At 38.1% G+C, this 24,750-nt stretch overlaps 5 protein-coding genes and 1 pseudogene across 7 annotated transcripts; 4 read left to right on the top strand and 2 right to left on the bottom strand.

The window, feature by feature from the left end:
• On the top strand, nucleotides 465-3,525 carry LOC109125161 (cysteine-rich receptor-like protein kinase 19). The gene is made up of 7 exons (XM_019232315.1): nucleotides 465-1,356; nucleotides 1,488-1,625; nucleotides 1,713-1,834; nucleotides 2,230-2,440; nucleotides 2,535-2,772; nucleotides 2,853-3,006; nucleotides 3,099-3,525. The coding sequence occupies exons 1-7, from the start codon at nucleotides 477-479 to the stop codon at nucleotides 3,414-3,416; spliced, it is 2,061 nt and encodes a 686-aa protein (XP_019087860.1). The 5' UTR covers nucleotides 465-476; the 3' UTR covers nucleotides 3,417-3,525.
• On the top strand, nucleotides 6,334-11,072 carry LOC104722683 (annotated as a pseudogene).
• LOC104727804 (cysteine-rich receptor-like protein kinase 21) lies at nucleotides 11,814-14,837 on the bottom strand. Its single transcript, XM_010446875.2, has 8 exons — nucleotides 13,966-14,837; nucleotides 13,588-13,719; nucleotides 13,395-13,457; nucleotides 13,182-13,306; nucleotides 12,877-13,087; nucleotides 12,562-12,799; nucleotides 12,316-12,469; nucleotides 11,814-12,214 (listed from the first exon to the last, which is right to left on the bottom strand). Exons 1-8 carry the CDS (start codon nucleotides 14,765-14,767, stop codon nucleotides 11,882-11,884), a joined length of 2,058 nt encoding a protein of 685 aa, XP_010445177.2. The 5' UTR covers nucleotides 14,768-14,837; the 3' UTR covers nucleotides 11,814-11,881.
• On the top strand, nucleotides 15,525-18,384 carry LOC104727803 (cysteine-rich receptor-like protein kinase 22). Its single transcript, XM_019232594.1, is given in 8 exon segments — nucleotides 15,525-15,685; nucleotides 15,688-16,509; nucleotides 16,616-16,747; nucleotides 16,865-16,986; nucleotides 17,072-17,282; nucleotides 17,371-17,608; nucleotides 17,696-17,855; nucleotides 17,949-18,384. Coding segments are annotated over 8 exon segments (1,977 nt in total). The 5' UTR covers nucleotides 15,525-15,663; the 3' UTR covers nucleotides 18,219-18,384.
• On the bottom strand, nucleotides 18,524-21,211 carry LOC104722681 (cysteine-rich receptor-like protein kinase 24). The gene is made up of 8 exons (XM_010440886.2): nucleotides 21,196-21,211; nucleotides 20,359-21,120; nucleotides 20,126-20,245; nucleotides 19,866-19,987; nucleotides 19,574-19,784; nucleotides 19,240-19,477; nucleotides 19,012-19,165; nucleotides 18,524-18,913 (listed from the first exon to the last, which is right to left on the bottom strand). The coding sequence occupies exons 1-8, from the start codon at nucleotides 21,209-21,211 to the stop codon at nucleotides 18,590-18,592; spliced, it is 1,947 nt and encodes a 648-aa protein (XP_010439188.2). The 3' UTR covers nucleotides 18,524-18,589.
• LOC104722679 lies at nucleotides 21,382-24,708 on the top strand. 3 transcript variants are annotated; one of them, XR_002033810.1, is made up of 10 exons: nucleotides 21,382-21,458; nucleotides 21,554-21,822; nucleotides 22,120-22,186; nucleotides 22,291-22,339; nucleotides 22,580-22,624; nucleotides 23,206-23,296; nucleotides 23,378-23,462; nucleotides 24,197-24,241; nucleotides 24,335-24,502; nucleotides 24,628-24,708. XR_002033810.1 is itself a non-coding variant. In XM_010440884.2 (6 exons), the coding sequence occupies exons 2-6, from the start codon at nucleotides 21,607-21,609 to the stop codon at nucleotides 23,270-23,272; spliced, it is 444 nt and encodes a 147-aa protein (XP_010439186.1). In that variant the 5' UTR covers nucleotides 21,382-21,458; nucleotides 21,554-21,606; the 3' UTR covers nucleotides 23,273-23,727. The 3 variants fall into 3 exon arrangements, 1 of the variants encoding a protein (XP_010439186.1); XR_002033809.1 differs by having other exon boundaries at nucleotides 23,206-23,462; XM_010440884.2 differs by lacking the exons at nucleotides 24,197-24,241; nucleotides 24,335-24,502; nucleotides 24,628-24,708 and having other exon boundaries at nucleotides 23,206-23,727.

Below are 24,750 nucleotides of genomic sequence, written 5' to 3'. Positions count from 1 at the left end.
CAGACAATCTATGGACCGGTCTATGAATGCTACGCTCAAGGCGACCGCTGCGATCCGACGGAGATTCCACCAACTAATCAGGTCCCTCACCCAGTTCACTGGAGATGTCTTCCCGCTGCAAACGTCCCGTAAACTTTTCAACCTGTACTACATATGTGGCGTTGTGTTGGCTCCAACTAAGCCAAGTGCCATTTCACTTGTCTTAGTACATCAAAAATCCCTTTAATTACTTAAGTACATTGTTACATTCAATAAGTGATTATGTAAATCGTCATTTAATCAAATACCTAATTTTTTCATCGAAATTCAACTTAATTTTAACATGGCCTTTTCCCCACAAAAAAGTTATGTTGTTTAATAAAAATGAAGTAAAAAAATCGTTTACTTTTGACTTTTTGACTTCCTACTTATGGTCGTCATAAACCATCGTCTACTTCACGTTAATCAGAGAGACAAGAAAACTATTCTGTTTATAAATGAGAAAGCTCCATCATGTGAAACTCAAATCTCAAGGAAGTCGAACCATGTCTTCTTTGGTATCTTTCATCTCCCTTTTCCTGTTCTCAGTTCTCACTAGCTTCAAAGCTTCTGCTCAAAATCCTAATTACCTAGGTCGTTTTTGTCCAAATACGACAACATATTCAAGGAACAGCACTTACTTCACCAATCTCAAAACCCTTTTGTCCTCTCTCTCTTCCCGTAACGCCTCTTACTCCACCGGTTTCCGAACCGCCACGGCGGGACAAGCCCCCGACAAGGTCACAGGACTTTTCCTCTGTCGCGGAGACGGGTCGGCGGAAGTATGTCGTAGCTGCGTCACCTTTGCCGTTAACGAAACCTTAACTTGGTGTCCGTATGAGAGAGAGGTTGTGCTCTATTACGAAGAGTGTATGCTCAGATACTCTCACAGGAATATTCTATCGACCCTTACGTACGACGGATATGTATTCATGCAAAACCCGAATAATATTTCTTATAATCAAAATCAAATAGAACGGTTCATAGCTTCGGTGTCCTCCACGATGAGCCGAGCTGCCACCGAAGCAGCCAAAAGTTCTAGAAAATTATGTGCGATAAAGACCGAATTGAACACATTGCAGACTTTTTACGGGCTGCTTCAGTGCACTCCTGATCTTACAAGACGGGACTGCATGAGCTGTTTGCTACGTTTGGTCGGTCGAATGTCTTTTGGCCGAATTGGAGCAAGACTTTTTAATCCGAATTGTATTACAAGGTACGAGCTTTATGCGTTTTACAACGAAACCGGCATTAAAACACTACCAATATCAGCCCTTCCACCTGGTACAGCTCCTTCTCCACCATCACCGCCGATTTCAATATCCTCACCACGACCTGGTCTGAACATTCTACTTTCCTATGATTAATTACATGTTTCAGCAAAACCTTATTTTTCAAATTTTCAAAGTTATGCTAAAATAAAAGGTTTATATTTGATGATCTGATACAGACTATGTATGTCAATACAGGAGAAGGTGGAAACTCATCTGTCATAGTTATCGCTGTTGTTATTCCAATCACCGTCCTTTTTCTTCTTTTCATAGCTGTTTTTTGTTTCCGGACTAAGAGAAAGAGGATGATTCATGAGACAGAACCACTAGCTGGAGGTAGACTCCAATGATTATCTTCTCATCTAGAATGAATATTCAGTTGTGTTCTTATCTGAATTTAAGCTTCTGTGGTAATTTCTACAGATGGGGATGATATTAAGAGTGCAGGCTCACTTCAATTTGATTTTAGGGCAATTGAGGCAGCCACAGATAATTTTTCGGAAAGTAAAAAACTCGGTCAAGGTGGATTCGGCCAAGTCTACAAGGTATTATTTTACCATTGTATAAGGTGTTTATCTACAATTTGAATCTCTGGAAACGTTTTCTATGTTGTGTAAATCGTTGCCAAACACCTTACCATTCTCTCAGTTTAAGTCAAAACACATCATGTAGGCTTAACATTTGTAACCAAGAGAGGTGAAGTTTTTGACAAATTCTTTACATTGTTTGTTTAGGCTCAAAACCACAGTAACGTGTATGTTTCACCACAATACAAATGAGGACCTCCCCCAGAATACTCTGTTTTATAATCTTTTTATAATCGCGTTGTCGAACAAAACAAACTGACATAATTGCATTTGAGTACTTCTTCATTTTCATGATAATTTTAAACCTAACTCTTATACTTATGAATCCTTTTAAAAATAAACTACTCTTACAGGGTACATTTCCTAGTGGAGTACAAGTTGCGGTGAAAAGGCTATCGAAGACATCAGGGCAAGGTGAAAGAGAGTTCGAAAACGAAGTTATTGTTGTGGCAAAGCTTCAACACCGCAATTTGGTCAAACTTCTAGGATATTGTTTGGAAGGAGAGGAAAAGATACTTGTATATGAGTTTGTGGCCAACAAAAGCCTCGATTACTTCCTCTTTGGTCTGTTAAATTCAATACTTAGCCGCCTAAGATATAATTTCTAAATTGCATGCCACCCTTCGTTACTAACATTAAGTACGTACGATTTGTGTAGACTCTAGAATGCAGATCCAACTTGACTGGACAAGACGGTACAAGATCATTGGAGGAATTGCTAGAGGAATTCTTTATCTTCACCAAGATTCACGACTCACAATTATCCACCGTGACCTCAAAGCGGGCAACATCCTCTTGGACGCTGATATGAACCCGAAAGTTGCAGATTTTGGAATGGCGAGAATTTTTGGGATGGACCAAACGGAAGCCAATACAAGAAGAGTTGTTGGAACTTAGTAAGTATTGATCCTTGCCATTTATTTGATCTATAGACCGTAATAAGTTTCAATCAACTCAAAATTAAGAATTGTGGCAGTGGATACATGTCTCATGAGTATGCAATGTACGGCCACTTCTCCATGAAATCAGATGTATATAGTTTTGGGGTCTTAGTTCTTGAGATTATAAGTGGCATGAAGAACAGTAGTCTCTATCAAATGGATGGTAGTGTTGGTAACTTGGTTACATATGTGAGTATGAGCCTTAAAACTTTAATTTTTTTTCTAATGCTTTCTTTGATTTGACCAGAGTATATATTATGAAAATGTTGAATGTTTAATAGACTTGGAGATTATGGAGCAATGGGTCGCCGTTAGAGCTTGTGGATCCATCCTTTGGAGATAGCTATCAAATAAATGAAATTACTAGGTGTATCCATATCGCTTTACTTTGTGTTCAAGAAGATGTTGAACATCGTCCAACTATGTCAGCAATCGTCCAAATGCTCACTACTAGCTCAATAGCTCTCGCCGTGCCTAAACAACCTGGATTTTTCTTTCGGGGTAGGCAGGAACAAATAAGAGAAGTTGCTACATCTGTGGATAGGCTTGCTCCGTGTTCAATCGATGATGCTTCCATTACTAGTGTTGCCCCTCGTTGAAGACAAAACTATATTCACTAAAATTAAGTTGTGCTATATGATTCTAGACTATTAAGCTTGGACTATGAACAAAGATTCGTGTAAATCAAACTGTTTATTTTCTTTGTGTGCCCAGCATGTAGTAAATGATACTATGTTTTACATTTTGGTTTCCTTAAACAAGGATTTATCTCAGTGATCAAGGCATCAAAACAGAATAAGGAATCACGAGGTGAAGTCATGAAGCCTCGGATTACTCACACACTATGATATTGACGTCGGGACTTTCCTTACATTCTAGGTGCAATCCTTTGTAATGAGCTCTTCAAAAGTTTCTCTTAGACACGTTTTGCCTCTCTGTTCTAACAATGCTTGTGTGAAAGTGTTAGAGATAGAATCCCAAAACCAAAAGTAATATCAATAACCCTTTATTATAATAGGATAGAAACAGAACAATAACGTAGCAAGAGTAAAACTCTCCAAAGAGAACTAAGTTCTCTTACCTCGGCCTAATCCGATTGAAACCTCCAAAGCTCTCAATTGCTTGGATGAGTCTTACAACCTAGACTTCATCTCTATATATAATCAATCCTAAAGCAAAACCCTAAGAGAAAAGGAAATAAGAAAAATAGAAATAATCCTAAATAGCTAAATAGAAATATTCGTAACATTGCCGACCGCTCCAAAACAGCCTTGTCCTCAAGGCTGGATTCAAATCTGACTTGCCCTTATAAAGGCATTATCTCGCCATCTATAATTGTTTCATCCTCTGCCAACATCAAAGCTCTAAGAGACTTATAGGGACAATCATGTTGAGGGGAGTAGGGTTGCTTGCAGCGGAAACATAATCCTCTCGCCTTCATGTCGAGATACTCTTGGTGTGAATATTGACGTGTACCCCTTGGCCTATAAATGTTGCTGCTTGAACCAACCTAAGAAGATGTTTGTGTTAACACAACTTGTTTCTCATGATCAAGGGTTCGTAGGGAATGATTAGGAGTCCCAAAACTCTCTTTAAATCGCCTAACTGCCTTATCAGGTGGTTTGCCTTTGTCCCCATAGTAAAAATCCAGCTCTTTTTCAATAGACCGTGAAACACGAATTGCTGTTCGTAATTCTCTAACATCGTATGGACGAAATTTCACACGAATCTCCTCTTTGAGTCCGTTGAGAAATAACCCCAACTGAAGGTGTGGATCTAGAGAAGGAATTTGAGCTGCTCGAGCAAGAAATTCAGTGACAAACTCATCTACTGAACTTGTTTGTTGAAGGGCTGCTAATTGTTTGAACGGAGATGCTGTAATGTCTCCTCCAAACTGTTCCATCAATTCTGTCTTAAGCTGTACCCAAGACAGTGTTGGACTTTGCTGGCGAAGCCACTGTAACCAGTGCAGCGCATCGCCTACCATTACCATGAAGGCGATAGTTACTTTCTTATCAGGATGTGTGCCTTGAAGTGAGAACTATTGCTCAGCTTGTGCCAACCACCCAAGTGGATCTTCACCGTTGAAACTCGGAATCTCGACTTGCCGCACCACACAGAGGTTATCGTCTTGAGAAGCTTCCATCGTAACTTTCTGCTCCATAGAGTTACTTTTAACTGTAGAAGCTGACGAGAGGTCGTGCGAGTCGGAGGTAACCCCACTCTTTTGACCAGAACCTTGCATGAATTGCTTAAAAAGGATTTGCATCTCATCAAATTTGGCATATAGCCCATCGATCTTTGAAGACAAAACCTCCTGATTCTTTTCTAAAGTTTGAAGATTCTTAGAGAAAGTATTCTGATTCTTCTCTAACTCATCCAAACGTGTCTGTGCCATTCTTCAGGTCGTTTGTCTTTAGATTGGACCAATTGTTAGAGATAGAATCCCAAAACCAAAAGTAATATCAATAACCCTTTATTATAATAGGATAGAAACAGAACAATAACGTAGCAAGAGTAAAACTCTCCAAAGAGAACTAAGGTTTCTTCCCTCGGCCTAATCCGATTGAAACCTCCAAAGCTCTCAATTGCTTGGATGAGTCTTACAACCTAGACTTCATCTCTATATATAATCAATCCTAAAGTAAAACCCTAAGAGAAAAGGAAATAAGAAAAATAGAAATAATCCTAAATAGCTAAATAGAAATATTCGTAAGAGAAAGGCTTCACTCATATGAATTAAGTTAGTGAGTGCTTAGACACCCTTATCATTTGTTATTTTACCAATGAGAATGGTCGAGACTTTTGTTGGACAAAAATATAGGAGAGTTTGTAACAACTGGTCCTGTGGACCCCACTAGCTTCACTGCTAGCTTGTCTCTATAGGCCCAAAGCTGTCCCTGCAGGGCATCGATCATAACCCCTCACTGTGGCAAATGGAATTACTCATCCAAATCCACAGTAGGTTATCGGTGCGCCAGGCGTTCCTCGAACCCTGGTCCCCACCCTTTTAACAACTTTTCCACAGGACAAGCTGTCACCAATTGATCTGGGAGCGACAAGATCAACTCATTTACTCTACCCTGTTGGGTGCAATTTCGGTTGAGGTTCAACCGGTCTTGTCTAAAACCACCACCTCTGCTTAGATCTGGAGTCTTCTCTCCTCTACCTATGCTCGTCCAAGTTGGGGCCACATTAAGCAGATCCGTGAACAGATCCTCACCTGGAAGAAGGGCTCTCGTACGATCGATGAATACATTCAAGGCTTCGTTACTCGTTTTGATCAGCTTGCTCTTCTTGGAAAACCTTATGAACCTGAAGAGCAAATTGATTATATTCTAGCCGGACTTCCAGAAGATTACAAACCGGTGATTGATCAAATTGATGGACGTGACACACCTCCATCTTTAACAATGTTGCATGAAAAGTTGATCAACTATGAGTTGAATCTCCTCTCCCAAGGTTCCATCTCGTCGCTCGTTCCTGTTACTGCTAATGTTGCGTTTTACAAGAGCCATGGTAATAATAACACCCCTCGTTCCTCCAACCGCTATGCCTCTCGAGGTCAACAACATCACGCTCGAGGATCTCAAGGCCGTGGCTACTAAGGTCGTTGCCAACTTTGTGGTGTCTTTGGTCATAGTGCGCGAAGGTGTTCTCAATTCCAGGTGTCCGGCTTCGGTTCTACCTCCTCCGGTGGTAGTTACACACCGAGCATGCCATGGCAACCTCGTGCCAATGTTAGCCTTTCCTTAAAAAAAACTCGTAGACTAAAATCTTTTCATCTCCTTTGAGAGAATACCCGAGAAGCCTAACAAGTTTTGTATATTGAAGCTTTGCTACAAGAAACACCTCGTTCTTGAACTCTTCTTCACCTTGTCCAGACTTTTTATAAAACCTCTTCACACCAACTTCTGCTTCATCCAAAATTACTTTTTTCGCCAAAAAAATTAAAATTACATTTCCTTCAAAAACCACAAAATCTCGTTTCCCGCCAAAATCGCAAAATCTCATTTTCCCATTAAAACAAGATAATTTCATTTTAAAACGTTTATTAAATGTTTATTTAAATTTAATATGAAAATTATTTAGCTAAAATCATAACTAAAACTACTAAAACATCTTCAACACAAAATAAAGAGTTTTTTGGTCATTTTACAAATATCAAATTACAAAAGAAAAATAACTGCATAGATATACAATTTCTAGACGCATGAACCAAAAACAAAAATGAACATCATTTAGATGTTACATCCAGATACTGCATCTTGATATTGTATCCATATATGCGTCTAGTTCGTCAAACGAACAAGGCCTAAGTAGATTAGGGTGACTAAGTGATGCTTTGTGATGCCTATGACTTAATTTTTGTAGATCCTTACTCTCAAGGGTGTTCTTCGTGCTAGATTAGTCTTGATTGAGCTAGTCTAGATCAGAGGAAGTTTCACGTCTAGAAGGTGTTCGATAAAATTCCCGGTAGAATTAAGTTAGTGAGTACTTAGCATTTCTAGCCGATAAAAAATGATGAGGTTGCTAGGTGGTTAGTTGGGCTTGGAATTAATGCTTATTGATAATTTGATTGTGAATGGAAGTTGTTGATGATTAATGAAAGGATTAATATCATGCAAATGGTTAGTCTAGATTATGATGTAAGGCCAACGGATTAGCAAATATTGATTGTATTAACATTTTAGATTAGAATCTGATCACCCAAATGAATAACCTTAACCCAAAGGCGTATCATCTTTGCATTTTTTTCCTTTGATTTTTTTGTTGACTTTCATAAATTACATTCTTGTTATTGATTTTGTTATTGCTTTATATTTATGGGTTATTGTTTAGCTTAGAAACTTGTTTAGGTTAATTAATTGCTTTTGGTTTTTGTATTTTATTTGCATCTTAGGTTGTTAGTTTAAAACCCCAATTTTTATTTACTTAGAAAATTTTATGCATTCCTAGTGTCTTAGTCCCTCAAATGCTATAAACGATAGTCATTAGATTGTGGCTTGTGCATTTAGAGGAGATTAATAATTGATGTAACACTTTTCCCGAATCAAAGTCCTGCTTTGATTTCTTGTCTATAGCAACACGAGCTTTCTTACAAAAGACCGTTTACCTTGAGTCCATGACTTTGATTTTTCCTCGTTACTCGTAAAAACAAAACGCTCTATTTCACGCTAAATCTATCACAGAGAAAACAAAAATCAATTTCCTTATTTCAGATATCATCGGATTCTTAGCGATGATAAACACCAATCGAAGAAAACCAACCATATCTTCTCGCGCCTCTTTCATCTTCCTTTTCCTTTTATTTTTCCTCACTATCTTCAAAGCCTCTGCTTAAAACCCTTTTTACCTGAATCGTGATTGTTCAAACACGAAAACTTTCACTAGAAACGACACTTACTTCACCAATCTCAATACCCTAGTTTCCGAACCGCCACGGCGGGACAAGCTCCTGACAAGGTCACAGGACTTTTCCTCTGCCGCGGAGACGTGTCGGCGGAAGTTTGCCGTAGCTGCGTCGCCTACTCCGTTAGCGAATCCTTAAAACAGTGTCCAAATGAGAGAGAAGCTGTGTTCTATTACGAGGAGTGCATTCTCAGATACTCTCACAAGAATATTCTATCGACCGTTACGTACGACGGATATTTCTTCTAATCAAAATCAAACAGACCAGTTTGTAGGTTTGATGTCGTCTATCATGAACAGTTCTAGAGAACCGAGCTGCCCTCGAAGCAGCCAACAGTTCTAGAAAATTCAGTACGATAAAGATCTATTTAACCGAATTCCAGACAGTATACGGGTTACTTCAGTGCACTCCGGATCTTACAAGACAAGACTGCTTAAGCTCTTTGCAAAGTTCCATTGATAAAATACCTCTTTATCAAATCGGAGCAAGATTTAATTATCCGAGTTGTAATGCAAGGTACGAGGTTTACCCTTTCTACAACGAAAGCGCAATTGAAACACCACCAATATCAGCCCTTCCACCGGCTTCGTCTCCTTCTCAACCACCACGACCTGGTCTGGCCATTCTCTTTTCAGTTAAATCTTTAAGCACAACTTTGTTTTTGAGACATTCTAAGATATGCTAAAACAAGGGTTGATATGTGGTGATCTAATACAAACTATATGTAATATATGTCAATACAGGTGGAAACTCCTCTGTCATAGTTATCGCTGTTGTTGTTCCAGTCACCGTCCTTTTTCTTCTAATCATAGCTGTTTTTTGTTTCCGGGATAAGAGAAAAAGGACGATTTATGAGACAAAACCACTAGCTGGAGGTATAAATTATATCGTTTTCTTAGGTCCAGTGATTATTCTACTTTGTTTCTTATCTTAATTCGGCTGTTGAAATTGTTTCTACAGACAGGGATGATCTTACAACAGCAGGGTCACTTCAGTTTGATTTCAAGGTGATAGAGGCAGCAACAAATAAATTCTCGCAGAGTAACAAGCTTGGTGAAGGTGGATTTGGTGAAGTTTACAAGGTACTATTACCATTGCATAGGGATTCCACTGTAGCTATTTATCTATTAGTAGTTTAGTGTTTAAACCTTGGAAATGTTCTGAGTTGTGTGAACCATTGTCAAGTACCTCACACTCTCTCTATTTTGATCTGAAGAAAATGGTGTAATGCTTGATACTGGAAACCGAGAGAGTGGTGAGGTGTTTGAAAAACTCTTAACATGAGTTGTTTCGAACCAAAACCACAATAACTTTTTTTATGTTTCACCACTTGAATAATCATGTAAATACTCTGTTTCCCCTGTGTGTAAACCAACTCAAACACACATACTTTGAGCATCAAGTGTAACAACCTTATAATCTTTCTTTACCATCATAGACAATTCATTCTCATTCCCTATTGTAAGGAGCTGAGCAAACTCCAGTCCTTAATTATCTTTTTTTCAAATGTTACGAATACTAACTTGCAGCCTTCCCATATTTAACAATAAATTACTCTTGTAGGGTACATTTCCTAGTGGAGTACAAGTTGCGGTGAAAAGGCTATCAAAGACGTCAGGACAAGGTGAAAGAGAGTTCGAAAACGAAGTTGTTGTTGTTGCAAAGCTCCAGCATAGAAATTTGGTAAAGCTACTTGGTTATTGTTTAGAAGGAGATGAGAAAATACTTGTCTACGAATTTGTGCCCAACAAAAGTCTTGATTACTTCCTCTTTGGTCAGTTAACTTTGATATTTGGCCTAAAGATATGTTTTAAAAACTGCATGCCATTCTTTGTTCATAACATTTTAATTGTCAATTGTGAAGACTCTACAATGCAGAGCCAACTCGACTGGACCATACGATACAAGATCATAGGCGGAATTGCTAGAGGAATTCTATATCTCATCAAGATTCACGACTCACAATCATACATCGTGACCTCAAAGCGGGTAACATCCTCTTGGACGCTGATATGAACCCCAAAGTTGCAGATTTTGGAATGGCCAGAATTTTCGAAATGGATCAAATAGAAGCCAATACGAGAAAAGTAGTTGGAACCTAGTAAGTTTTTTTTTCTCTTGCCATTATTGCCTCTATACACTGTAATATGCATGTATATTAACTCAACAATATAAGCATTGTTTCAGTGGTTACATGTCCCCTGAATATGCCATGTACGGCCAATTCTCAATGAAATCAGATGTTTATAGCTTTGGCGTATTAGTTCTTGAAATTATAAGCGGCAAGAAGAACAGTAGCCTGTATCAAATGGATGGTAATGCTGGAAATTTGGTTACATATGTGAGTATACACCCTTAAGACTTCCAACTTTTTTTGTGCTTTTCGTACGATATAAGTTCTTATTGTTATAATGTTCAATAGACTTGGAGACTATGGAGGAATGGGGCGCCATTAGAGCTTGTGGATCCGTCTTTTGGAGATAACTATCAAATAAGCGAAATTACCAGATGCATCCATATCGCTTTACTCTGTATTCAAGAAGATGTTGAAGATCGTCCAACTATGTCAACGATCGTCCAAATCCTCACTACTAGCTCCATCCCTCTGGTCGTGCCTAGACCACCTGGATTTCTCTTCCGAAGCAAGCATGAACAAGCAGAACGAGCAGGTGCATCTATGGATACGTTTGGTCTCTGTTCAGTCGACGAAGCTTCCATTACTCGTCTAGCTCCTCGTTGAAGACAAAACTATTCATAAATCTAAACATGATATACATGATTCTAGACTATTATAATATACAGTGAACAAAAACTCGTCTAATTAAACTTGTTACATTGTTTATTTTCTTTATGTGCCCGGATTGTAAGAAAATGATAATCTGGTTTAAAGTTTGGTTTCCTTTTAACAAGGATCTAAGATCGAAGCATCATCAATACAACAAGGAATAAGTCTAATTGTCATGAGATTAAGAGAAGTCACAGATAACTCAGTTGAGGTCAACTAAGGCAAAAGAAAAAAATATTTCCAAGCTATGAGAGACTTGGATATGGCCTCCCCATGAAAACCTGATAAATCAATTGCAACAACAAGCAATAATAGCTCAATTATTTTTTTTCTTCCTTCCCAAGTAATAACTTAAATCTTAAAGCGTCTGTAGGTGCAACTCAACTTTATGAAGAAAAATAATACTGAATTTAATAATTTTTTGCATATTTACTTCAAAATAAGGTCATTTTATATTTCTTTTGCATGACATAAAATACTCAGTATAACACTCGATTGAAGAAAAATAATACTGAATTTAATTATTTTTTTTTGTGTTATAGAAAATTTATTTAGAAAAAAGTTTCTATATAACTTTTTTTTTTGAATATAATGTTAAATTAGACTCAAAGAAAAAATAGCGTTTTTACATCAAGTGCAACAGAAGTTTGAAAAGTTTTTATAGAAAAACTACTACAGTTTTAGCCTAGTTCCCTTGAAGCAAACCAAGCCTGAAGACCACCCTCGTATAACTTTTAGTATTTTAGTATTTTTTTTAATGTGCATGAAAAGTGTCTAAACCACATTTATTCTCAAATAGAGAGACAGAGAGTATTGTGTTTTTGGGCTTATGAAAAAAATGTATATGTTATTCATTAGCCTCAATTTTAACGAGGTCTAACACTCGTGATCGAGGCATCATCGACTGAACAAGTAAAAGACATGCTAGTAGACGGACCAGGCAGTAATCTCTCGACTAATGGGTTCGGCTCGGTTCTTTCCCTAAAGAAAAATCCAGGTGGTTGAGGCACAGGTAGAGTAATTGAAGCATTAGTGAGCATTCGAAATATTGTAGACATGCTTGGACGGTCTCCTGGATTTTCTTGAACGCATAATAACCCTATGTGGATGCATCTAATGACTTCATCCTTATCATAGTTCTCCCCAATGGCTGGATCTACGAGTTCCAACAATGATGCATTGTTCCGAAGCCTCCAAACCTATTTATTCATTTGTCAATAAACTGATGTAAAGAGCCATGATCACTGTTGAAAGGAGAAATAAATATTTGAGATTGCATTTGCGGTTTAATAATACTCACATGTGTGACCAAGTTGCTTATTGAACCATCTATCCTATGGAAACTACTATTCTTCTTGCCACCAATAATTTCCAGAATCAATACTCCAAAGCTATACACATCAGATTTCGTCGAGAACTGCCCATTTGCTACATACTCAGGTGGCATGTAACCGCTGTAAAATACACCGCATATCAATCTTCGATTTCCCGCCAACAATAAAGGGACTATCAACTTTCAGGTAATATATAAATGCCAGTTACTTACAATGTGCCAACTACTCTTCCTGTATTTGCTTCAGTTTGATTAACTCTGAAGTTTCTAGCCATACCAAAATCAGCTATTTTTGGATTCATCTCCGTGTCTAAGAGAATGTTGCTTGCTTTGAGGTCACGGTGTATGATTGTAAGCCGTGAATCTTGATGAAGATAGAGAATTCCTCGAGTGATTCCCTCAATAATGTTGTGTCGTCTTGCCCAATCCAGTTGAACCCTCTTTATCGGGTCTGCACATATTACACATTAGACTAAGAGATAAATGAGGTTTCACAGAATATTAGTCTATATGTCATTTGTCTCTTACCGAAAAGGAAATGATCGAGACTTTTGTTGGGAACAAACTCGTAAACTAGTATCTTCTCTTCTCCTTCAGCCGAAAACCCGAGAAGTCTAACAAGATTTCTATGTTGTAGCTTTGCTACAAGAAGCACCTCGTTCTTGAACTCTTTCTCACCTTGATCTGATGTTTTAGATAGTCTCTTTGCAGCAACTTCTGTTCCATTCGGAAACATACCCTACTCATTTGTTATGACCTTTAATTACTATCAGAATTAGGACCATGAGTTTATCAGACAATCAAGTAGTTGAGAAAATTTAAGAACATCATGCCTTGTAAACTGAACCAAATCCACCATGACCAAGCTTGTTACTCTTATGAAAGTTACTTGTTGCAGCTTTAATTGCTCTAAAATCAAATCGAAGTGAACTTGAAGACGTTGTAATATCATCCGCAGCTGCACAACGATAGCATACATAATAGTGTTATGCTGTACAGTTTCCAAGGGACATTAACATCTCAAACTCGTCGATTAGTATTTTTACCATCATGTGGCAATGCAGTACCGTAAGTCCTCCTCGGTCTCCTTGGAACAGATAAATAACCATCTAGAAAAGCAACAGAGAATAAGAAAACAACTCACAGAAGATAGACGTCGAATAAAACTGATGGAAATGATTTTTCCTTAAGCTCATAATATTTTGAAAATAAGCAGTATAGTGATCACTGAAAACTCACTTGCACTTGCAGACGCTTGGTAAGCTTTTTTCCTCCTAAAAACAACAAATCCAAGAGTAAGCAGTATAGTGATCACGGCGATGGAAACAACTGAAATTGCCACAATACTTCCTGTAGATAAATTTTTGCCATCTGCACGAAAGAGTACATGCCAGTAGTAATTTGATTAGGTGAACAAAGATTTTCACATAATATTTTATGCAAACGGAAAACACAAGCGCTAATTAAACATAACAGGAGGTTATTATTTCGTTTTATGATTGTATGCATATGAAAAAAGAAAAAGAAAAAAAAAACAAACGCAAACACAAAGAAACAGTCGATACCCAACCTAGAAACAGAGCAGACAAACTTTAAAATGAAGGCTTCAATTCGTACCTTTCTTAGTTGTGATGGTTTGACCGTTAGATAATTCAGGAGGTGTTAGCAGATTCCCGAATAATTGCGGAAGTGGATGTAGATCCCATTGCATGAAACAGCTCGTCCTCGCAATATAGCCTCCTTGTATCCCACGGCAGCATGACCTATTATTATCCAGAAACTGTTGTAGACATTCATTGCAGGTCGATAGGGTTAGGTCTTTATTGCATTGTGCGATTGCATATATTGTTGGGAATGGGGACGACCCAAGCTCTTGTGTGCTGTTGGCGTACAACAACATATCAACCTTGTTTATCACACGACGCATCAAAGTCTGCCAGGTAGTTTTAAACTCCGTCAAGTTGGCTGGGATATCTTTATACTCCTTATAATCTGACCACAAAAATCCATAATCAAACGATCCGTGAATCATGTGGTTTGAGTAGCGTACCAAACAAACCGAGTCTCTATAACTCCAGTCTATAGCTTCTGTCTGGTTAGGACATGTCTGTAGTAAGTTATCAGACACACTCTTGATACATTCAGAACAAGCCTGTGTTGTAGTACCTCGGCTACACATCCCTAGACCATATGCTATGTCTGGACCGGGCTGGAACGGAGTCTTGTAGAAGCATTCATTAGCCGTGACACGGTTAGGCAGAGACAATAGCATGGCTCGGAGGTTTTTCTCGTAACGACCATTGGCTTTGAAAAAATCAGATCTCTTAATGCAGGTTGGTGTAGAGACAGCACATGAGCTTATGAGCAGTAGCAAAAACCAGAAGACGGCTGGCAAGTCGACCATCTTCTTCTTTTGCATCGTGTCTTTGATTGTCTTGTTTGTAACCTCTAATCCTGAAAGATTTAACTCTTGCAGAGGATTGTATTCTCAAAAGCATCTCTCATGGGCAGCTGTGCAGAATATGAATATGTTTTGAATATTCACTAAAATGAATATGATATGACCACGTGTAAGTCTCATTCTTCTCTTCCTCTCAATCCACTATACGTTTATTTGTCTTGTAACCCCGTTTCAAAAGTATTTGACTCATCGGAAACTAATCTTCGCAGATACATCATTCGAATCAATATCGGTTTATTTGCGAAACTAATGACACTGACGCATTAGTTGAAAAAATAACACGACGAATTAGCCCAATACTCATCTGGTCCCCTTCCAACTAGCTGAGTTCTAGTAATTTTTGTGGTTCTAATCGTTTCATTGCTGCTAGAGTCAGCAGTAGATGACAGCAACAAGAGATAACAATGTGCGACTAACGAAAAAAAAAAAGGACAAATACATTTGATGATTCGTTTTGTTGTCATTAGTGACAAGCTACAATAACCACATGTTCGTTTTTTGTTATCGGCGATTCAGAGATACATTTTAAATTTTGCATTAACAATTGTTTACAATCTATTATTGTCTTATAAATGCCAAGGAAAGTAGTATAACTTCATTCGGAAAATATGACACCTAATGACCTAAATGTGTCGTAGTTGTTTTCATGCACCCATAATAAGTAAACGAAGTGACTCGTCATTTTATTGGTCCATATTTGAAATTTCAAACATTATTGACTTTTGCTGCCCACTATGGAGGTTTTGGGACCACGTATCAGTTTGGTGGATTATTAGTTTAAACTAAACGGGTTAGAAACAGATACATGCGTGATTACTAAGACATATGTTACAGCTAAAATCTCTTAAGGCAAAATGAAGCAGAGGAGTTTCTTAGCAACCTCTTGAGCTTTGGTGTTGCCTCTGTTTCAGCACAAACATGCATACAGAACCGTAAGAGTTTCATACCCAACGGTACATACGATTCAATTCGCCGTCTCATCCTCTCTTCTCTTCCTTCCGATGCCGCGTCTCAAGATGGTTTCTACTACGGTTCCATTGGAGAAGAGCCAAATCGAGTCTACGCATTAGGGATGTGCATCCCAGGATCAACTCCAAGTGACTGTTCGAATTGTCTAAAAGGCGCGGCAGGCTGGTTGATACAGGACTGCGTCAACCAAACAGACGCATATTATTGGGCACTTGATCCAACGTTGTGCCTTGTCCGCTACTCCAACATTTCTTTCTCAGGATCTGCAGCTTACTGGGAAATTGATCAGTATTTGGTCTTAAACACTGCAACCATCGCCTCAAATCTAACAGAGTTCAAGACAACTTGGGAAGGATTAACACTTCGTATGATTCTTGCTGCTTCCACAGCAAGCAGCACACCATGGTCCAGTAGTAATTATTACAAAGTTGATTTTGCAAACTTGACACAATTCCAGAATATATACGCGCTGATGCAATGCACGCCAGATATATCCCCGAGTGATTGTGACAACTGTTTGCGACTAAGCATGATGAACTACCAGTCATGCTGTGGAAATAATACAGGAGGCTATGTTATGAGACCAATCTGTTTTTTCCGGTGGCAGTTGTTTACATTTTCAAAGGCTTTTGGTAACATTGCTTTGACTCCAGCTCCTCCTCCGATGAGACGTCCTCTGACTGCGCCACAACCACCTTCCGCTGGTGACCCGGCCAAGACGCCAGACATTAGTAAGTCCTTGCAAAGTTATGACAAATAATGGTAAGTATGTAACAGAATAAACATTTTGACTTTAAGAAAAACTGAAATAGATTCAAACTTCTATGTCATGAGCAGATAGCATAGGAGTTTCAGCTGAAATTGTAGTGGGGATTACTGTTCCAGCAGTTGTTATCGTCTTGATACTTTTTGTTTTAGGATTTTTCCTTTGCTGGAGGAGAAAGCCATTGCAAGGAATTGAATCTGAATGTCAGTTTTTAAATGATTTATGCTTTTAATTGGTATTTTTCATTATAAGCATATAATGGTGTCTCTTAGCCAAGAGATGAAGCGAGGAAGCATTACTAATACACCCTTTCCTTGCAGCTGATAGTGATGTTTCAACTACAAGTTCATTGCAATACGATTTTAAGACAATTGAAGCTGCAACGAATAAGTTTTCGAAGAGTAATAAGCTCGGCCAAGGTGGATTTGGCCAAGTTTACAAGGTATGAAAGCTATATCTGTATGCCAAATTTGGTAAGTTAAATAGATATATAGGCTAAGTTACTGATAATTTCAATTACTATGTAGGGTAAGTTTTCAAATGGAACAGAAGTTGTTGTGAAGAAGCTCTCGAAAGTGTCAGGACAAGACACAAAAAAGTTCAAGAATGAGGTTGTTCATGTATCAAAAATTCAACATAGGAGTCTGGTTAGGCTTCTTGGCTTCTGTTTGGAAGGAGAGGAAAAGTTTTTGATCTACGAATTTGTTCCCAACAAAAGCCTTGACTATTTTTTATTCGGTACAGTTTCCTTAAACAATTTGCTTATTCATATGACCCTTCTACGTACAGCTTAAGAATAAAATTGGTTTTACGTGGAGATGTACAGATCCTGAGAAGCAAGGTGAGCTAGACTGGACTCAGCGATACAAGATTATTGGAGGGATTGCTCAAGGGATTCTACATCTTCATCAAGATCCACAGCTCACAATCATATACCGTGACTTCAAAGCCAGCAACATTCTCTTGGATGCCGACATGAACCCAAAAATTTCAGATTTTGGAATGGCCACAATTTTTGGAATGGAGGAAAGTCGAGGCAATACGAACTGGGTAGCTGAAACCTTGTAAGTTCTGCTCATATATAATAACCGATAAAACTGAATATCGTTAATCCCAGCTCTATTTCTTTAACGTGATTTGTACGTTTTCAGCGTTTACATGTCTCCCGAGTATGCCGTGCATGGCAAATTCTCCATGAAGTCTGACGTTTATAGCTTTGGAATCTTAATTCTTGAGATTATAAGCGGAAAGAGGAATAGTAACCTCTACCAGATCGATGAAACTACTACTGCTGGCAACTTGGTCACCTTTGTAGGCATAAAGACCTTAAACTATTTGCATTATTATTAACTCTAAACATTTGACCAAGCATCTTCAGTGTTAATTAATTGTTCATTGTGTTAGGCTTGGAAGCTTTGGAGAAATGGCTCGCAACTAAAGCTGGTGGATCCGTCCATTGGGAGGAACTATCAGAGTAATGAAGTCACCAGATGTATCCATATCGCGCTTTTATGTGTTCAAGAAAATCCAGAAGACCGTCCAACGTTAGCAACCATTATCATGATGCTCACCAGTAACACAATCACTATGCCAGCACCTCGCACACCGGGCTTTTTCCTGCAAAGCAGGCGTGAACTGGATCCACTATCTGAGGGATTAGAGTCGGCCGGTTGATATATGAACTAGCATATTTTTCCTCATTTAGTATGTCTTCTACATATCTGAATGAAAACACATAAAACTAGCCAGACCGTATTTGATAAATTTCTCCATAAATAAAAAGCATAGAAATTGTCTCTGTAATTTTAGCTTGTGGCTTTGGCATCACATGTTCTGACCAACACCAAGAGCAATCAAGGATTAAACTAAAAAAATATATAAACTTTGAAGCTCAATTGATTACTTCCTAGTAAGATTATGATGACACACTAAAGGTTATGGAGAATGCCAAACAGAGAATCATTACAGAGCATGTTAGATAATTCAGATAATATGTGGATGTTTAGCATATCTTGTTTTCATACATATTAAAATTAGCCCTACTTTTAGCGAGGACTAAGACACGTGATTGATACAGAACAAGCAAAAGACATGCTAGTAGACCGACCAGGCTGCAATCTCTCACCTAATGGGTTTGGCTTGGATCTGACCCTAAAGACAAATCCTGGTGGTTGAGGCACATGAAGAGTAATTGAAGTATTAGTGAGCATATGAAATACTGTAGACATCGTTGGACGATCGGCAGGATTTTCTTGAACACATAACAACCCGATGTGAATGCATCTAATGACTTCATTTCTATCATAATTCTGCCCCATGGCTGCGTCTACCAGTTCCAACAATGATTCAGTGTTCCAAAGCCTCCATACCTATACAAGTCATATATCAAGAAACTAAATGTTGAGAGCCATGATCGTTACTAAGAGAACTAGAAAAGTTTAAGATATGGCATTGGAAATTTACTAACATATGTAACCAAGTTGCTTATTGAGCCATCTTGTTCGTTGAAGCTACTATTCTTTTTCCCACCAATAATCTCCAGAATCAATACTCCAAAGCTATACACATCAGATTTAGTCGAAAAATGCCCATTTGTCACATATTCAGGTGGCATGTAACCACTGCAAAATACAGAGTCATATCACTTTCAGTTTTATCAACAATAATGACAAACACTAAATGGACAATAACTTACAATGTTCCAACTACTCTTCCAGTGGTAGCTTCAGTTTGGTCCACTCTGAAATTCCTAGCCACACCAAAATCAGCGATTTTTGGGTTCATATCAGCATCTAAGAGAATGTTACTGGCTTTGAGGTCACGGTGTATGATTGTGAGCCGTGAAACTTGATGAAGATACAAAATCCCTCGAGTGATTCCCTCGATAATGTTGTACCGTCTTGTCCAATCCAGTTGACCCTTCTTAATCGGGTCTGCACACAAATCCTATATACCAAACAATTAGACTAATGAGATCCAGAACTAAGGTCTTAGAGAATATGAGCCCTATTATTTGTTTCTTTTCTTACCAAAGAGGAAGTGGTCGAGACTTTTGTTGGGCAAAAACTCGTAGACTAATATCTTTTCATCTCCTTTGACAGAATACCCGAGAAGCCTAACAAGATTTCTATGTTGAAGCTTTGCTACAAGAAACACCTCGTTCTTGAACTCTTCTTCACCTTGTCCCGACGTTTTAGACAACCTTTTCACAGCAACTTCTGTTCCATCCGGAAACGTTCCCTGTGATCTTCACATCATTGTCAGAAAATGTTTTTTCTTTTCTATCTAACACAAAAAAGTACTAGAGACAAACTTATATACCTTGTAAACTTCACCAAAGCCACCATGACCAAGCTTGTTAATACTATGAAAATTACTTGTGGCAGCTTCAATTTCTTTAAACTCAAATTGAAGCGAACCTGAAGTTGTAATATCATCCGCAGCTGCAGAACAAAAGCATGCATATATAGTATTTATACCAGAGAGAAACAGAGAAAGAGACAAAAAAAACTGATTGAATATCTACATTTTGGGAGTGTTTTAACCCTCAACTTATGTTACCAAAACATGAGAAAACTCACTTTCAGTTTTCTTTGCTTTGTACGCTTTTATCCTCTTCCAAAGAACAAATCCTAGAGAAAGCAAGAATATGGGAACAACGACAACTGCCACAATAGTTCCTGTGGAAATGTTTCTGCCATCTGTACGAACCCAACGAACAGAGCAGATATAGCTTCAAAACATAGTTAGATATGGTTATAATCATATGACCTGACCACAACAAGGATTGCAAAACATGGACACATGGTCTGACCTTTTCGATGAGGAGGAACACTATCGAAAAGTCCCAAGAACGGATAAATCTCCCATCGAATGAAACAGCTTGGCCTAGAAATAATGCCTCCTTGTCTCCCACTGCAACACGACTTATATTCAATCACGTTTTGTTGTAGACACCTGGTGCAGTTTTTAAGAGATAAGTCTTTACTACATTGCCCAAAACCGTAAATGGGTGAGTCAGTCGACTCAAGCTTTCGTATTCGGGCTGCATAATACAAAGAGGAAGCTTGTTCTATCACATCAGTCATCATAGCTTCCCATGTGATATCTAAATCCGTCGAGTTAGCTTCGAGATCTCTAGTAAAGTTATCACTCCGCAGACTCTCCATACCGAGGGATCCATAAAAGTAACGGTTTGAGTGACGTACAAGACAAACTGTTCTACTATCCATTCTCCAGTCTATAGCTTCTCTCTGATTAGTATAGTTATGCAACAATATAGCAGTCGAAGTAATAATACAATCAGAACAAGAGTGTGCATCAGTACCTGGCACACACATCCCTAGACCATATGCTCTGTTTGGATATTCCCCGGTCGTTGTCGTGTAGTAGAAGTCGTCATTAGCTATGACATTAGAAGGAAGAGAAGAAAGTAAGGCTCGGCGGTTTAAGTCGTATGTATCATTGGGTGTGAAAAAACCAGATCCTTCGAGACATATACGTGGAGAGACATGACAAAAGCTCACGAGCACAAACCAGAAGATTACTGACAACTTGACCATCTTATTCTTTTTCCCTTTGTGTGTGATGTATGAAAATCAAAATCGTCCAATCTTGGAATATATAATCTTTTAATAGTATTATTATGTACGACTCAGGGATTTCATTTTTTAATATCTTACGCTGTACGAAATTGACTAATCATATTATTGAATTTTTCTAACGTAGACTTTGGAAATTTATATGATTCCTCACTTGGTCAGTCAATGGCTGAGTTAGGTCAGAGGTGACTTACAATAACGGGTTCATTCAAATACTTTTTATATCATCCCCAACTCACAAAATTAGCTTGAATGTGGTTATACACCTAGCAAATCCTTTTGAAGCTCATGAAGCAGTCATGCTTATGAAATGGTATCATACTGAAACTTTTTAAACTTTGAGGTTTTAAATGAAAAGATAAAATAGTAATGGGGTGACTTCTTAATTTCTTAAAACTTGGAGAACAGATACCAATCTTTACTGTCGTTACCGAGAGGCAGCATCGAGTACTCACCGGAAAATGGACGCCGGAGCTAAAATTGATGTGGTTGAGGCGGTGGAGGACGATTCGGCGGCGGGAGCTGGTCCGGACCAAGACCACGGTGAAAGATCGGAGTCGTCGTCGTTGAAACAAGGGGATATTTTGAGAACCCTTGCTACGGTGGAGAAAGATTCTCAGGCAATCGCGGAGAGCTTTGCGTCTCTCTTTGTTTCTCTCCGACCAACACTCTCTGAGGTTAGAGTAGAGTACGCTTCTATGAATTGATTAGTTATCACACCGTTGCCGAGGAAACTATGATATTTTGGGCGAATTTAAAGTCGAGGGTTTTGAATCGAATTTTTGTGAATTTCTTATAAATTAAGAAACTTTTAGGGCTTGTTTGGTTCAAATTAGGAGATTTTATCAATAGATTGAAAAACCAATTTCAAAGTTTATGTTTTTGAGCTATGGGATGTGATTCTTGTGATGTTAGTGGACGATTGAAACCATGGTGCTAAGTTTTGTTCAATGGTCTTTTGACTGTTGGTATAGGCTACTGGAAGCTCCGTTGATCACATGAGTTGCTTTGGAGATGCAGCAGGAAGGCTTCAGGAAAGTGGTAAGGACACTACTTGGTTTTGAGCCTAATTGGTTATTCTAATCTTTATTGGGGACTAAGAGGATGGTTTCAATTTTGCTGAACAATCAATTTTGACTTTTCAGCTTTAGATGTAGCTACCAAAGGGAACCGTTACATCAACTCTTGCCTCAGGTACTTTCATAACGATCTTGATATTAGTCCAATCTGATCACAGAGCACACCGAATCTGTCACCCAAATACGTTGGCTATTTACTCGAGGATATAGATATTTTGCCCTTTGTTTCATCTGAAGTTTGATTGTGATTCCTGACCCTTGACCTCGAACTTTCAAAATGCATTCACAACCGTTTGTGAACGAGTTCTTCTATTTTTTGGTCCCGATATGATTTCTTTATTTGCTCGACATGCAGATTAAAGGAGGAAATTAAAGGCGTTGAGAATTTGGCGGCTCGGTTGTATCCTTAACATTTTTATTTGCGTGTCAATCATGTTTGTGCCTGAATGTTAAATACACAGACANTGGTTTCAATTTTGCTGAACAATCAATTTTGACTTTTCAGCTTTAGATGTAGCTACCAAAGGGAACCGTTACATCAACTCTTGCCTCAGGTACTTTCATAACGATCTTGATATTAGTCCAATCTGATCACAGAGCACACCGAATCTGTCACCCAAATACGTTGGCTATTTACTCGAGGATATAGATATTTTGCCCTTTGTTTCATCTGAAGTTTGATTGTGATTCCTGACCCTTGACCTCGAACTTTCAAAATGCATTCACAACCGTTTGTGAACGAGTTCTTCTATTTTTTGGTCCCGATATGATTTCTTTATTTGCTCGACATGCAGATTAAAGGAGGAAATTAAAGGCGTTGAGAATTTGGCGGCTCGGTTGTATCCTTAACATTTTTATTTGCGTGTCAATCATGTTTGTGCCTGAATGTTAAATACACAGACATACCATGTCAGTTCAAAGCTTTCTTAATATTGGTTTCGTCATAATTTGTCGTGGAATCCTTGATATATCAATCTGCAGAAAGCACCTGCGGAGAAATGTGGATGTTCTTGACACAGCTGTGAACAAGCTTCTCCGGCCTCCATAAGAAGTCATCAGTTTCTTTCAAAGAGTTGAGTCATTTTAGCTTTTTCTTTTACAGACTTGTATCATTTACTTCTCGTACATAAAGATTTTGATTTTCCCAATCAAGGATGGCATATACATTAAGACGATAAACAACTCTCTGTTCTTCAAGGATCTTCTAAACAGTTCTAGAAATGCAAAGCTTCATCATGGTAAAATGCTTCATACACCATCTTCATCGTAAACTACTTGAATCTCTTTAACGGTGTGTTTTATCAATTAACAATTTAGTAGCTCCTACCTTCAAGTGATCAAGTTGGTATTTGATCTGACTGTTCATGGGTGTTTTTTATTTTAGCTATGTATTTTGGTTATGATTGGATTGGTTTGATTTTGTTATATACCAAAGGAGAATTCTGTTTTTTACTTTGAATTGGAATATTCCCAACCTATGATCTCTTAAATCAACTGTTTTACTTTTACAAGTTGGCTAGTTGCATTAAAACTCTCAACATATATGTTTCCAATTTTACATATTTTCAAGGGTTTATAGTTTTTTTTTTTAAAAAGGCATTATTTGTAATTTATTATTTTATGTATATAATAATAGAACTGCCAAAAACAAAACCCTATAAAAGTTAGGTTTCGTGCAAGACTGATTGAATCATTTGTTTCTTCGGATTAATCTCGTTAGTATTTGCGTCGAATCATCTACTTTTCTTTCGGCTGGGTATGTCTTCTACACTCGCTCAAAAGTTTTTGATGTATGAATTGAATCATGGGTTTGTGCGAGAACTCATGTGTTTGATTTGTAAATCATAATACGTTTCTTTTTTTAGATTCTGAATATGTTTCCATTGGTTTAAGCTGGTGGGTTTGTCCAAGTTTCAGTCTTTTTAAAAAAATTTGATGATTTGATATTCATAGAAAGTCATCCTTGTCTCAGGTTATAGTCTGAATCATGGCGGCTTTCACCAAAACAGAGAACGCGGTTAGTTCTCCTGCGAAGACACTACTTGTTAGCTTATTCTTTGGTTTTTTTTTAGTTTGGTCACTTCATTCGATGTCTGTTCTTATCTTGTAGACGCAAGCACATAATAAACCCTCCCAGTTTTGTAAGCAGTATAACAGAACAAGAGAGTTTCATAGAGCAAGAGACCGACCTGATTTGTTGGCGCCCGAGAGCTTGCAACGTTATCTGGAAACAAGATTGGAGCAGTTGAAAGTTTCTACTGAGCTTGGACTTTGGAAGGTATGTTTGTGTCTCTGTGTGATATTCCAACTCTGTCTTTCTCTAATCGTCTTATGCTCTCTATCTGTTTTGGTAGCAATGATCTAGAATAATTTCTTATGTTTTCTGTATGATTTTACTTGCAGGAAGCTTTTCGTACTGCCGAAGATATATGTGGATTAATGTGCGTGGTCAAGGAAACGCCTAATTCATCTTTATTGGTGGTTTANTAATAGAACTGCCAAAAACAAAACCCTATAAAAGTTAGG

Source organism: Camelina sativa, chromosome 11 (genome assembly GCF_000633955.1).
Source record: "Camelina sativa cultivar DH55 chromosome 11, Cs, whole genome shotgun sequence".
Lineage (NCBI taxonomy): Eukaryota > Viridiplantae > Streptophyta > Magnoliopsida > Brassicales > Brassicaceae > Camelina > Camelina sativa.
Note: the sequence above shows the minus strand (reverse complement) of the source record. Positions and strands in the feature narration are given on the sequence as shown.